Source organism: Carassius auratus, linkage group LG44F (assembly GCF_003368295.1).
Source record: "Carassius auratus strain Wakin linkage group LG44F, ASM336829v1, whole genome shotgun sequence".
Taxonomy (NCBI): Eukaryota; Metazoa; Chordata; class Actinopteri; order Cypriniformes; family Cyprinidae; genus Carassius; species Carassius auratus.
In genome coordinates this window covers 225,060-240,704 of record NC_039298.1, presented here as the reverse complement: position 1 = coordinate 240,704, position 15,645 = coordinate 225,060, and the positions used below count along the sequence as shown (strand labels likewise).

Here is a 15,645-nt window from a genome sequence, read left to right as displayed (position 1 = left end):
TGTTTTTATCTGCTGTTTGGACGGCACCCATTCACTGCAGATGATCCATTGCTGAGCAAGTAATGAAATGCAAAATTTCTCCAAATCTGTAGATGAGGAAACAAATTTAAGAAACTAACCTGAGCGTATACGTGCAATTTCAGAAATGTCAATGTCCTTTTTGGGTGAACTGTTGCTTTAAAAATTAAATGTTGCAATATAATCTCAGTTTTTAATACTCAAATTTCAATATTTATTCAGTCTCTTCTTACAGAATGTGTAGAAAGTTCATGGTCGCCAGGATTTATTTTACACAAATGCTCAGGTTACAAAATAAAAACAAAGAAACATTGCGATATACAGAAGGAAGGGCAGCCAGATGAGTTCCAGAGGTCCCTCATTAGTGTTGATTAAAATTGCATCTTCTTCATCACTAAGAGACAGATCCTTGTGTTAAAAACATACGTAAGCAACCTAAATGCACCTAGCAAACAATCAAACAAACATTGCACATGCTGGTGATATTGCTATATATTCCCTTGTGAAAAAGAGAAATACACTAATACTTTTGAGTCAATTGCAATTAAATGAAATTATATTATACAGTAGTTTGAACTTATATTAAATGCATTGGTGCATGAATTCATTTTATTTATATTATATTCATGTACCATTTTTTTAAACATATTTTGAATATTTGAAGTGTATAGTTAATCAAATTAGGCACACTTCTTTTTCACAAGAGTGTGAATCGGAAATGTATAAAATCTCCATGCTCACAAAAGTGTTTATAAATGTGACGGTTCAAATCCTCTCTGATTAATAATCCACAAATAATGACTTTATTGTTTCTGATCACCTTGTGACGCAAATTTGTTTCTAAAGATAGAATTAGGTGCAGCACCTCTGACTTTCAGCCAAAGAAATCAACAAACACTGCTTGAGATGTTTTATTGCTATAAAACACAACTGGCATTCTATTGAAAGTAGAGACATCCGGCATTGCAGTTGTTTTCTTTCTGCTTTGGCATGATCACTCCCGTTGTGTCTATTTTGACACACCAATAACCAGGTTTAAATGATCTTTTACACATGCTCTATATATTACATATATAATGTTATATAATATAGCCCCAAAACTATTTGCCTAAAATATGTAAATGTCTGTGCTGGAAACAAGCTCTCTGCCTTTGCTTTTAAAATGTATCTGGGAGGAATGTTGCTATATTGTGGAAGAAAATGTGGAAAGTTGGAAGAAGCATGAATGATGCAAGGTGCTGGGTTAGAGTATTGATAATTTTTAATCATCTGCATGTACTTTGAAATGATTACTAAATCTGGAAGTCAATCTTACAATAAGTTTTATGCGCTGAAAAACATAAAAACCTCTCCAACTCAAACATTACATATACATTTTTCAATTGGCCTAATAAAATTTCTAAAATTACATTCACACTAATTCAGTTTGGACAATGGAAACATTTAGATATGATCACCAATTCACACAAATTAAATTAGGCCAACTGAAATGTTTATTTATTATTATTATTATTATTATTATTTATTTATTTATTTATTTTGATGTGCTCAGTCAATAGAAAAGTTTTAAGCTGCGGTAGGTAACTTTTGACGCTCTAGAGGTTAATAAACAGAAATGCTTGCTTCTTGCGGTAGAACATTGTAGCCGGAACTACTTCTCTCTGTTTATGTCAGTGACTACGTTTACAAGCTGTTAAAATTCGGGTTATGGTCGGGTTAAGGTCACTATTCGGGTTTCTGAAACATACGGGATAACCCGTTTACATGCGTGAGCAGAGAGAGTTACTCCTGTATACATGGAATGTGTAATCAGTCGCCAATATCCCGATGTAAACGGCGACGCACGGTTAGCGTCTGGACGTAAGACGCAATACGCGTCATTTCCGATTCTTCTTCCTATATCCAAAGACTCAAAAGACCAAGATTTCTTGCGAATAGAACATGCGCAGAACACACATTTTGATGGGGATATGCCGAAACACGTTTACAAGACCAAATATTCGGGTTAGAAAAGGGGTACCCCAGGTACAATATCCCGTTTTTTAAAAACCGGGATATGAGCATATCCGGGTTTTTGCCGGTGTTCACATGGCCGTGCGCGACCGGGTTATTGCTAATATCCTGGTTTTGAACGGGTTATTGGCTGCATGTAAACATAGTCTATGAAGAATCACAAAGGTACTGGGTTACTCCGCCGCGGTACCCCCGAAGCAATCTAAAATAGTCTGAATATAAACACTTATTATAGGTGCACCCTAGTGATTCAGGACAAGCTAAAAACACGGTTTAGAAAATGGATTCATGGTGTACTCGCTTATTATATACATTTTTCTACATTTTCAACACAAACAAAGTTACGGACCGCAGCTCTGATTGGTTGTTTTTTACCGGGAGCGATGGAGCTTCTGCAAATGGCAATAGGAGCTTGATTTTTTCACAGATTATCTGTCTCATATTCTACTGTCAGGACATAATGACAGGTTTAACAAAAATGTAAAAAAGATATTTTTACAAAAGTTACCTACTGCAGCTTTAAGTTGGAGAGGTCTGAATTTTTTTTTTTTTACAGTGTGTTGAACAATTAGTATTTTGATTTACTTTTATGTACTTTAACATTTTAGCTTATGGATATAGGTTTTAGTATCAGGATGATGATGCACAAGGGAAATAAATAGAAACATCTTCTCATTTAGTTGTTGCTACTGCTTCTGGCTAAACTTTCACATAATGTATGGATGACTTGTTATCATTCTTATTCATATCTTTCATGTAATATATTATGATAACTAAATAACCACTGACAGACACAGCAGAATCCCAGTAAAAGAGATGCATCTGAAAGGTTAAATTATTTTTTCGACTCATATGCAGGCATATTAATATTCAGTATGCAAACGGAGTGATTTCACTCAATTAGACTATAGGTTTTAATGAAAAGTTTAAATGTCAGAATTCTATTATTCAACGATTCATGGAATTAGTGAATAATGATACACACTTCAGAATAAAAACTGTAATTTAATAATGATACACACTTCAGAATAAAAACTGTAATTTTTAATCCATAAATCTAAAAACATTCATGTGTCCACAAATGTGTCAAATAGACAAAAAAGTATTGATATTCAACATCACAGATCACTACTTTCCCAGAAACACAAAATTAGATTAATTAACCTCAAAACTGTTTCGCCGGACTACATTTCATGAATGCTGATATTCAGATGAAATTAACGAATAAATAAGACATAATTTCATCATGTATTGTATGAACTTTATTTATAATGTAATTGATAATATATTGTTTTGCTGAAGTATTGTGCATTGAAGACAACAGTTCTTCCCACAGAAAGTGTAAATAAGTGTATATGACCATACAGATAACTCGAATTTCAAATGAAAAGACATTTATGAATTGATAAACTTGTAATCTGGAGATAACAAAACCCCACATAAAGTATCAAACATAAAATCTTTAAATTCAAGAGATCTACTCTCCTTCTGTAGCCTAAGATATACTGTAAAAGCCACCGGGGCAAGATGTCACACAGGGAAGTATTGACATGTAATTTAGTTGGTACAGTTTAATAATTGCAATTGCAAACTTTGTTTTCATATTTAGCATGTATTGATTGTTTAACCTTTGTCACAGTTTTACGAACGATTTTGTTTTAAATGTGTTTTACTGGTTAAATTTCACAAACACGCCACTAATCACCATGCACACTTGATTGATTGTATGATTGTAGGACAGTTGAAACCTAACGTGGTCAATATTTAGTGGAGTATTAAGTGTGACAACTAGCCCCGGTCTTATGATGTTCCACTGAAATAGAGTAAGAGATGCAAAAGTTCACAGACCCAAATCCCATATCTGTGCTTCATAAATAGTACAGAAATAAATAGTTTTCTATTCAGTTGAGTATAATACTTCTATTAGAGATGGTAATGATGCCACATGTTTAGAAACTTGCTGAAGAACCCAGCATCTATGAGAGAAACCGCTTTTCCATCCTGACTCTTCATGGCATCAGTTACTCCATGCCTCTGAAACAAAGGCCATATCGTTTACATTAGTAGCAGCATATGTGTGTTTGCAACAGATATTGACAACTGCGATATCACTGCGAGTGTTTAACCAAATGTCTTCAAGCTGTTTCAACGTGCTATGTTTTACAGTTTTCCCGTGTTGACATTTGTCAGAGAAGCATACGTACGTAGCAGGTCTTGCATTGTAAACAACATGTGAAATACAGCAGTGTAAAGGACATGTGAAGGGTGAGTTTTAATAGCTTAAACCACTCCCTGAACCTTGAATACTTTTTAGTCTGTTATACTTACATATGAGGGTATATGAGTATGACTCATTCGGTTTCATTTATTTGTTCATTTATTGTTCATAAATAATAATAAAGTCACACTCAATAACAAGAATAATCAAAACTATTTTTAATGAAAGCCAATTAATCTCAAACTATTTAAATATCCTCGAATAATTGCTTCCACTCATCACTGTATTATTTAAACAGAGCTTAAAGCGATCTGTAATGAAGCCTCTCCCTGGCAGTGCTATAAATCATCTCTATTCATTATTCGACAGCGCAGTAACATATTAATCGTAGGTGAAAGAACTGAATACATTGGGTTTAATCCTAATTCAATGGTAGCTTTATGAAATATATTTACTAGCATTAAATCCTGTCTTTGTGTTGCCATATTGAGAAAACATTACGGTCACGATGGTAAACAGTTCACTGAATGAAGGGCTTCAGCAGATGTTAACTAACGCAGTTTATGTATTTAATCTGCTTTGTGTTGTTGGTGTCTCTTTGTTCATGTTGAATAGATCTGCAGCTACGCTTTTACCTGTGAGCCTCCATCATAAACAAACCTGTTAGTCCCTGGTTTCTGAGACCAGCTTGATTACATTGTAATTTTAAATATCAATAATAATAATAATTCTTGTTTTGTTGGTAAATGAATGAATTACGTATATAGATGCCTATAATAAACATAAGTATAACTTGTGGATGCCTATATTAGTATTTATTGATAAAGAGTTTATTTCCACCTCTCTTACAGTGGTGTTGTGGTTTTCATCTCTGATGGTTCATGTAGATCCCGGATTGGTTGCCATGTTGTGCTTCCGGTTCTCCCTGCAGAAGAAGAAATCATTAATTTGAGCTCATGTCTGTCAGCTGTTGAAATAGAATCGTTACACAAACATCTTATGTTATTATGAATTTATTAATAACTATTTAATTCACTTAATAAGAGCATTGTATACAATCAAGGCACAAAAGATACACTTAACGTGTAATACATAGATATTCTGATAATTTGATCACTCAAAACCTTTGCTATAGGTCTAAGATTTTAAACTGTAGACCATAATATATATATATATATATATATATATATATATATATATATATATATATATATATATATATATATATATATATATATATATATATATATATATATAAATTAGATATTATTTAAGGTGGTCAGAAAAGAGAAAGATTTGGCATCTATCCCACTCACAAAGCAGCCTTAAAGGAATAGTTCACCCCAAAATAAAAATTTTGCTTAAAATATCTACATCCTCAGGCCATTCAAGATGCAGATGAGTTTGTTTATCAGTACAAATTTGGAGAAATGTATCATTCCATCACTTGTTCACCAGAATGAGAGTCCAAACAGCTGATAAAAACATCACAATAATCCACAAGTATTCCACATACACAATTACTCCAGTCTTTGTAAGTGAAAAGCTGCATGTTTTTAATAAACAAATCCATCAAGACGTTTTAATGTTAAACTGTCACGTCTGCTAAAGTCCATAATGCATCTTCCAGTGAAAAGTCCATCCCCTGTTGTCTTCTCACATCAAAATCCACCCAGTTGTTTGTTTAGAACTCTTTTCAACTGTTTTCGCTTGTAAACGGTGCTTGGTCTGAGAATATATCTCCCCTGATTCAGAAAAGATGACTTTTTCACTTGAGAAAGCAACATTATGGATAGAGGTCTCATATTTTAGCAACAGTTTAAAGATAAAAGCATCTTAATGATGGATTTGTTTCTTCCAAACACACACCTTTTCACTTCACAAGATGTTAACTGGTGGACTGGAGTGATGTGGATTACTTGTGATGTTTTTATTAGCTCTCTTTCTGACGGCACCCATTCACCCAAATGCTACATTTCTCCAAATCTGTTCGGATGAAGACACTAACTCATCTACATCTTGGAAGGCCTGAGGCAGAGTACAATTTCAGAATATTGTCACTTTTTTGGGTGAAAAACTCCTTTAAGTATTTTTTATTTAAATGCAGTGTCAATGTAATATAACCAAAGGTATTATAAATGTACATAATAAAACACACACACATAAAAAACATTGCTAGATTAACAATGTTAATAACTATTGAAACAGATCATCACAGACAGTCTGTGAACATGGACCATTCGTTTCGGTCTGATAATCTAATTCACAGTTGTCTTAAACTGATTAGAAATAAGTTTTTTTTTTTTTTGACTAATAAATAAATTGGTAACACTTTAGAATAAGGTTCCATTAGTTAATGTTAGTTAATGTATTAATTAACATGAACAAACAATGAATAATACATTTATTACTGTATTTATTCATCTTCGTTAATGTTAGTTAATGAAATACAGTTATTCATTGTTAGTTCATGGTAATTCACAGTGCATTGACTAATGGTAATAAGCACAACTTTTGATTTAAATAATGCATTAGTAAATGTTGAAGTTAACATTAACTAACTAAGACTTATAAATTAACTAAGACTTATAAATGCTGTAGAAAGATTGTTCTTGCTTAGTTCATGTTAACGAAAGTAGTTAACTAACATTAACTAATGGAACCTTATTCTAAAGTGTTACCAATAAATCTTTAGTTGTACTTATATGACAGCCCTGTTCTCACCATGTTCCGGTAGTTGGGGTTCTTCTCAGGTGTGTTTGACATATATGTGGGATTGGCGAGATGTTCTTTGAAAGACGTTCTCTCATACGGCGTTACGGTTTGTGTTTCTTCCTTTTTTTCTTTTCTCCTACAGCACCAACAGCATAACTGGAGAGATGGAAATGAGGTAATACATTATACCATATCATAGCACTGACATTGTTCTAATGTAAATGTATAAAGTATTTACCAGTAGCATGATGATGAGGAGAAGCAGGATGATGATGCACGCTAGCACTAACAATGCAATGGCCCAACCAGGAAGCCCCTGAACAATAGGTTCTGCCACCGGAGTCGAGGATTTTGGAAAAAGCCAGGAAGGTGTGACTATTTCTGCATGGAAAATATATAGACATTTTAGAATTCATTTATGATAAAAATTAAGGTTTTAAACACCATGAATCAGTAACAAGATATAAACCTAAACGTGTTGGACTAATGACATTTTGTACTTGTGTTGATTGAATATGGGTTAGTATGATTCAAACTCACACTGAAGGATCAGAAGGGAGCCAGGTGATAAATACTGCATCATGAATACTCACCAGCAGTGTACTGTCTGTTGACTGCAAGACCGTTCACAAGAGTCTTATTATCTATAGCCCTCAGGAACAAATATTTGATCACAACATTGTTGATAAAAATGGTCTGGAACTGGATGGTACAATTTGCGATCACAGACCCGTTACTGAAATCAAATCAGAATCTATATTTCAATTGAATGCAATATTTAATGCAGTAACATCAACATTGTGCAAAAAAATTACATAGTTCAAAATAATATACTTATAATGTTTTCTAAAACTTTACTACATTTTAACTGCAGTTAAATTTTAAATCTGTTTCGCGGATTCATATCAAAAGCAATTCGCTGAACTTAAGAGTGCTTTTTAAAACTCATTACATTTTTATATGCAATTTCATAATTACTTCTGTCGTCTCTGAAATATGATTAAAGTGTAATTCTGAATCTATTGACAAGGTTTTACGATAAACCAAAATATTCTTTAATGTCATGTTGAAACTTGTATTTAAATATCTTTGTAATTACAGAATTGTAATGATTAAGTTTAAATTTAGTACATTTGAAATACTTATGTAATATCACAATATAGAAGACAAATATAATCAAGTACTTTACATGTGCTTCAGTATGTTAATCAACACATCAAAATATGTGCACTTCTATAAAACACAAATGGACACATGATGATTTAATATGTACTTTAAAAGTAAAACTTTTAATGAGAAATTATTGCAAGGTGCACTTTTTAGTGTTAAGAAGCCTTCATGAAAATATCTTTCTTTAGATACACACAAGTGGCAATTTCATTTCATTAATATTATATTATCTTAAAGTACAAATTAAGCACACTTCTTTATCACAATTTATCATTAGTTTCACACTCATTTAGGACGAACAGACAAACACAAATGACGTACCTGAAGCGCATGTTTGTCAGTCCTCTGTAGGTTTCTCTTGTGTCACAGTCGGAGCAGTTAAAGGCTAAGTCCAGCTGCCGAGATTAAACAAGATCATGCTCACAGGATCTCTCTTTGGGTCAACAGCTTACATGTACTGCATATGTTGTTACTATTATCTATACAATGTCAGGTCTAATCAATAAATCTGCACTGACATTTATTCATTGATAAAACATGGGAAACACTTACAACTCCAGCAACCTCTGCATACAGGTGCTTGTACTGCTGTGAGCTTGTGTTGAGCAGAACGTCGCTGAAGACACGGTTGTTGATCTCCATGCAGAGGGAGAACGAGTACAGGGGTGAAGGGTAGTTCTGGGGCTCTGCCTGGACCTCCTCGAGGACTTTTAAAAGACTGTAGGGCTCAGCACCTACAAACATAACATGACTATTCATTGCCGTGTGAGTAACCATCTTATGTCTGTGTGTTCTCTCGCTGTGTGTGTGTGTGTGTGTGTGCGTGCGTGCGTCCGTGTATGTATATATATATTACAATTAGTAATGAGTAAGCTGTGACCAACAATGAGAAACTGCCTTTAGGGGCTTTTTATTCTGGCCTCTTTATGATCAATCACATTTTTTATAAATAGAATTTGATAAAAGTCCAATGGTGAAACATGATTAAGAATTTGTATATATTTGTATACTAAGATAGATAGATAGATAGATAGATAGATAGATAGATAGATAGATAGATAGATAGATAGATAGATAGATAGATAGATAGATAGATAGATAGATAGATAGATAGATAGATAGATAGATAGATAGATAGATCAAAAAATTATTGAGATCAGGCATTTTCTAAATAGAATATAAAATGAATGTTTTATTTGATTGAATTTTTTATTGCAAAAGTAAATTATTTTAACAGCTAATTATTTTAGCACGTTTCCTTAATGGTGCTTTTTAGTTGTGTTCTTTATTTAATGGAATTTTTATCACTTAAAAATGGAACAGATGTGAATGTCTTAACTATTAAACTATTATTCACTGCAATCTAGCAAATTTTTAAGTCACTGAATAAAATGAGGAAAAAAGTGAGTTACTGTACCATAACCATTTGTCCACAGTTTGTTATGTCTATAGTGAAATCCTCAAGTTGTTTCATTAAATGCAGAAGTCGATTACCTGTTGCAGAGAACAGCAGGAAGAAGAACGCAGCCCCGGTATAATGGAATCTAATGTGCCTCATGCTGAAGAAAGTGAAATGGGATTGAGATTCACTGGATGGTATTCCTGAAGAGCTCCCAGTCTCCAGAGTGGTACTGATGGCTAATGAAGCATAACCTTATATTTGCACAGCTTTTATATACAGACAGAATGTCAGCTGTCAATCAGTCGTGGATGGAGGTGTGGCTTAATGGACCTAAAGTTAGTAACAGATGATGAATCATAATAATTCCTTTGTTTTACTCTATCCTCTTTTTCATTGTTCTTCAGTGAGATCCATGGACTTCTGTCAAAGCCATTTTGTTTGACCTGCACGCACTGCACTATTGGGTGTTTGCGTCAAAACGGTATAACATGTGTTTAACCAGGGGTTAATGTGACTGACACTGGTCTGCTGCACCCTCACCAGAGGGACACATGTTACCTCACTGCACAGGATGTGTTGCCATAGAAACATACTGCTAACAATAGGAAACTCCTTATGATACAAATCAAACTTCTGGCATAATAAAAATCTAATGTGGAGGCATGATTAAGAATTTGAGTTTTTACTGAAAATCAAATTACTATAGTTACCTAAAATTACATGTACAAATCTAGAAAGAAATTTAGTTATTTGTAATAAAATAAACATTTCTTAAAATAAAAGCAATACATTTTTTTAATTAAACAAAGATTCAAATGAAATAAAAAAATAAAACACTTATATCAAAATTCAAACAAACTGATTTATAAAAACTAATAAAAATAACACTTATATACATATACAGTGGGGAAAATATTGTTCCCTTTCACGTTATGTCGATGACCGACTAACTGGGATATCGCTTCAATAGACTAGTCTACTTCGAGTTTAAACTAGATGAGCCAATGCACGTAGGCATACAATTATTGCATCCAGCTGCCGCTGATCACAGCGGGTGCGTCTTTGTAAAGACGACGTATAGTCCTTATAAGGATGCCGTTTTACCCGTGCATTTTCAGGGGGCGGTCATTACCTGGCAAAGGGTAATGGTCACGATCACTGCCTCTGTGTCTGGGTGTCGAGCATGCTGAGGTTGCCTTTATGGGAAGATGAACATCTTGGAGCTGTGAACCAGGCTCTGCTACCTTCAGTGGGGTGGAGTCCCATTGCCGCTGCTGCAATCTGGGGCTCGTTCTGGTGGCCGACAGATGAGAACTACTTCTGGCAGTAGCGCGGGTGGTTTGAGTATTACAGTGGTGGCAAACCTTGCAGGGAACCAACCCTCTGGGGACCATCACTCCTCTTGCACCTCTGATCCAGTGGAGCAACCCACGGAATGCGCTTGGCCCTCTTTAAAGAGCGTACCAGCGGTATCCAGTGCTCCTCCCCCCGACCAAATGTCGATCTCAACATCGGAGGGAGAGCTGAGACGGTGGCAAAGCTGGAGTCAGATCCAGATATGGCAGCTATGCTTTCCCGGGCCGCCGAGATGGTAGGGCTCGAGCGGAATCCTCCACCGTGTCCCGAGCGATCCAGGCTGGATGATTGGTTTCTCGGGGCAGCCTGCGCTGGTTCTCAGCCCCCTGCCCCAGTGCCTTTCTTCCCGGAAGTGCATGATGAGCTCACCAAGGCATGGAAGGCACCTTTTACTGCCAGAAACCAGCCGATGAGCTCCTTCTCCCTCACCACCCTCGATGCCGGTGCAGCGAAGGGGCATTTGGCAATCCTGCCAGTGGAGCGCGCCACAGCAATGCAATTGTGTCCTAAGTCCGCCTCCTCCTGTGTCCCAGACCGGCCTCTTCTGCGATGCAGTAGAGAGCTTTGCCCAGCAGTTCTCGTTTACCCAGAAGCAGACTGAGGCAATCCAACAAATCCTACCCCGGTTGGGCAGCTGCTGCTTCCACCCGTCTGCCGGTTGCAGTTCCCCATCCTGCTCGTCACCTAGGGCAGCCCCCTGCATCCACCCCCACCCCCGCACCGCATCCTGGCCCCCATCAAACCTGGCGGTGAGCGGAAGAGCAAGAGGCCCTGGGTACAGCTGGGGTTCCGCTAGTCCCGTTTGTACAGTTTCTAAGTGCCTGGTCAGCGCTGCACAGCTTGTCTCGCTGGGCCTCGGCTATGCGATTCAGTTCACCCGGTATCCACCCAAGTTAAGCGGACCTACCCCAGGAGGTAGTGGACACCATCACTTTGGCAGGAACACTGTCTATGAGACACGCTTATGCCTTGAAGTGGAACCTGTTTGTCGAGTGATGTTCTTCTTGATTGCAGTCGTGCTTTCCTTTCTGCAGCAAGGGCTGGAGCGAAGGCAGTCTCCCTCCACCCTCAAAGTCCAGGTTGCCGCTATTGCTGCATACCTTGACCCCGTAAATGGAAAATCTTTAGGTAAGCATAACCTCATCATCAAATTCCTTAGAGGGACCAGGAGGTTAAATCCTTCCCGTACCCCTTCTATACCCTTTTAGGACCTGACTCTAGTGCCTACATCACTACAGAAGGGTCCATTTGAGCCTTTGAATTCAGGTAAAGTTTATTTCACTGAAAACTCTGCTTCTGCTTGCACTGGCCTCCATCAAGAGGGTAGGGTACCTGCATGCATTTTCGGTCGATGATTCATGCCTAGAGTTTGGGCCGGCTGACTCCCAGGTAATCCTGAGGCCCTGGCCTGGCTATGTGCCCAAGGTTCCCACTACACTCTCCTAAGACCAAGTGGTGAACCTGCAAGCACTGCCCCTGCCTTTGCTGTGTCCCATATGAGCATTGTGCTATATAGACCAGACACAAAGCTTCAGGACCTCAGACCAGCTCTTTGTCTGTTATGGAGGCCGGCAGAAGGGGAATGCCATCTCTAAGCAGAGCATGGCCCACTGGATTGTGGATGCCATAACCCTGGCTAATCAGGCACAGGGTGTGCCCTGCCAATTCAGGTTGCGAGCTCACTCAACTAGAAATGTTGCATCCTCCTGGGCACTGGCTCGTGGTGCCTCGCTGGCAGATATTTGTAGAGCTGTGGGCTGGGCGACCCCTTTACATGTTCGCTAGGTTCTATAGCCTTCGTGTAGAGCCGGTATGCTCCTGTGTTCTCAGAGTGGCACCAAGAGGTCCTGGCTACTGTCGGCTTGCTAAAACTGCTCCAGAGTGTCTGTACTGTAGACCCTGTTGAGATCCTCCATCACCCTAGACAGCTGGACACAGCGGAACGTCCGGTGCCAGGCTCTTCGTGATGAATCATTTTGATGTTTTTTGGCAAACTTTACACGGGCTTGTACATTTGCCTTCTTGAGCAGGAGGACCTTGCAGGTGCATGTAATTCTTTGAAATCCTTTGACAGCTCTTTGGTCTCGCCCATGGTGGGAATAGAAGATACAGATTGTGTGGACAGGTGTTTTATACACCTAGCAAGGTGATATTAAGAGTAACTTCTTAAAGTGGCAGGACTAACCTGTGATCCATTTGGGCACATAAACAGTCAGTGGGAGCCAAAGGCCTTTCTGGTTGGTAGGGGATTAAAATACTTATTTCAGTCACTGAAATACACATCAATCTCTAACTTTTATATAATGTGTTTTGCATGATTTTTTGGTTGGTATTCTGTCTCTATATGTTAAATAAACCTACCGTAAAAAATTACAGAACCTTCTCTGTAAGTGGGCAAACTGACAAAATCAGCAGGGGATCAAATAAATATTTTCTCCACTGTATATGCTGAAAAATGTTTGAGGAAGAAAGTTTCAATGCTTTTTTAATTGTCTAAATTTATTCAGTGGTTCATTGGTAAAACGTCACTCCCATGTCAGACTATACTTACATTTTGTGACTCAGGTTTCCACCCTAGTATTTGACTTATGCAATAGGCAAAATAAAATTCTCCCACACAGCTATAACAAAGGGTGTGCAAAAAAGGACATGTTGGTCACGCCAGGTCCTTCTGCTATAGTTTCACTGATGTGAAATCATGTGAGGACATGCCACCATTGTGCCACCTGCTGGAGATAGAGAGAAAGAAAAACAACATATTGGGTGAATTCAGGTAAATTAGGTCTTTAAGCTTCTTTGTTCTGTGCTCAGTGAGATTTCACTTTCAGAGAATAACAATGGTCTTTAATTAATAGGACACTATTTCTTTAAATAAATAATAAATAAAATATAGTTACCTGATGCAAAATGACAATGGGGATTGTGGCTACACCTCAAATGAGGACTGCATCATCATCTGTTAGAATGTCAACTCAACATATTCTGTCAGATGTTTTGAATTTTACATTTGAATTGAGTATGAATTTTGAGTATGAATTTTCAGACTAAAATGTATGTCTGAGCTGTTTCAATTGACAGAAACTTACACTGATTGATCTTAAAATATGTCAGTGCTCTTATTTTGTCTCAAGATGCACATCAGTTATTATTTTGATTTTTTTTCTAAGGGAGGTTTATATAAATAATACTTAAATGTCCTATTTGAACTATGGCTTAATCCTGGCTTAATCTAAACCCTGTTTAATATGTTGCGGAATATTTTTGTTTTATAATATTTGTTAATAAACAATGTGTTTTAATCATTTTCTCATTAAAATACAGGGTTTTGATAAATCAGGGATGTCCCACGTTGGATGACTATGAACTGAATTAAAATGGTATATTACAGCTAGACCTTAAAGTTTACTAAAGTGAAAAGAAAAGAAAAAAAAGAAAATAAGAGAAAATTAAATAAAAGAAAAGAAAAGAAAATAAAAAATAAAAAAATAAAAGAAAGAGATGCATTCAAATCACATCCACAACCACAATCTCTATAGAATCATTAAGTTAATCTTTTATCTTTTATAATAGTTTTATCTTGTAATCTCAAACAACATTTGATTTGATTGGTGAATCCTGACCAGTGTTGAACAAGGTCAAATCATGTGAATTTAAAATGGGATAGGCCTAATTGTTATTCACATATAATGAAATTTAATATTCAGCATGGTAATATGTCTTGGTTAATAAGTCTGTTATAATAAATATTTACATTTGTAAGTTTCGAGTACCACGCCCTGGTACAAACTCCACCCTCCGACACAAAAGTCATTGTCAAAATATGTGATAATAATAATAATAATAATGATAATAATAATAATAATAATAATAATAATAATAAAGTATGTGTAGAGAGAAGTAATAATAATAATAAAGTCTGTGTAGAGAACATTAATAATAATAATAATAATAATAATAATAATAATAATAATAATAATAATAATAATAATAATAATAATAAAGTCTGTGTAGAGAGAATTGATAATAATAATAATAATAATAATAAAAAGTCTGTGTAGAGAGCAGTAATAATAATAATAATAATAATAATAATAATAAAATCTGTGTAGAGAGCAGTGATAATAATAATAATAATAATAATAATAAAATCTGTGTAGAGAGCAGTAATAATAATAATAATAATAATAACAATAATAATAATAAAAAGTATGTGTAGAGAGCAGTAATAATAATAATAATAATAATAATAATAATAATAAAGTCTGTGTAGAGAGTAGCAGTAGTAGTAGTAGTAGTAGTAGTAGTAGTAGTAGTAATAATAATAATAATAATAATTATCATAATAATAATAATAAAGTCTGTGTAGAGAGCTGTAATAATAATAATAAAGTCTGTGTAGAGAGCTGTAATAATAATAATAAAGTATGTGTAGAGAGCAGTAATAATAATAATAATAATAATAATAATAAAGTCTGTGTAGAAAGACTCGTACAGTAACAGATTAACACAACATTCCTCACATAAACTATTTCAGTGATATATCTCATGTAGGAATATTAAATATATAATACCCCCCCCCCCCACCCCAAATAAATAAATTAAATACAGCATTATTAAGTTTGTTAATTACCACTTAATAACACTTGTAGTAGCAATGTAATAATTTGTAACTCTAGGGACTTCTTATCAAAGACTCTTTCCGGTTGGACTGTAAAGTGAGACGGAGCGCACGTGCGCATGTGCCGGATGTAAA

At 35.8% G+C, this 15,645-nt stretch overlaps 1 protein-coding gene across 1 annotated transcript; it reads right to left on the bottom strand.

Moving 5' to 3' along the window:
- Positions 1-3,781: 3,781 nt before the first annotated feature.
- LOC113068214 (mucin-1-like) lies at positions 3,782-9,759 on the bottom strand. The gene is made up of 8 exons (XM_026240876.1): positions 9,629-9,759; positions 8,687-8,868; positions 8,456-8,529; positions 7,558-7,700; positions 7,203-7,345; positions 6,974-7,120; positions 5,099-5,174; positions 3,782-4,065 (listed from the first exon to the last, which is right to left on the bottom strand). The coding sequence occupies exons 1-7, from the start codon at positions 9,690-9,692 to the stop codon at positions 5,115-5,117; spliced, it is 813 nt and encodes a 270-aa protein (XP_026096661.1). The 5' UTR covers positions 9,693-9,759; the 3' UTR covers positions 3,782-4,065; positions 5,099-5,114.
- Between the last annotated feature and the right edge of the window lie 5,886 nt (positions 9,760-15,645).

Bases quoted from the DNA above. Each gene is read 5' to 3' on its own strand.
- LOC113068214 (XM_026240876.1), bottom strand. From the start codon at position 9,692: ATGAGGCACATTAGATTCCATTATACCGGGGCTGCGTTCTTCTTCCTG. The intron at 8,869-9,628 runs GTAATCGACTTC...TTATGTTTGTAG, and splicing joins CCTGCTGTTCTCTGCAACAG to GTGCTGAGCCCTACAGTCTT. The intron at 8,530-8,686 runs GTAAGTGTTTCC...TAATCTCGGCAG, and splicing joins ATGCAGAGGTTGCTGGAGTT to CTGGACTTAGCCTTTAACTG.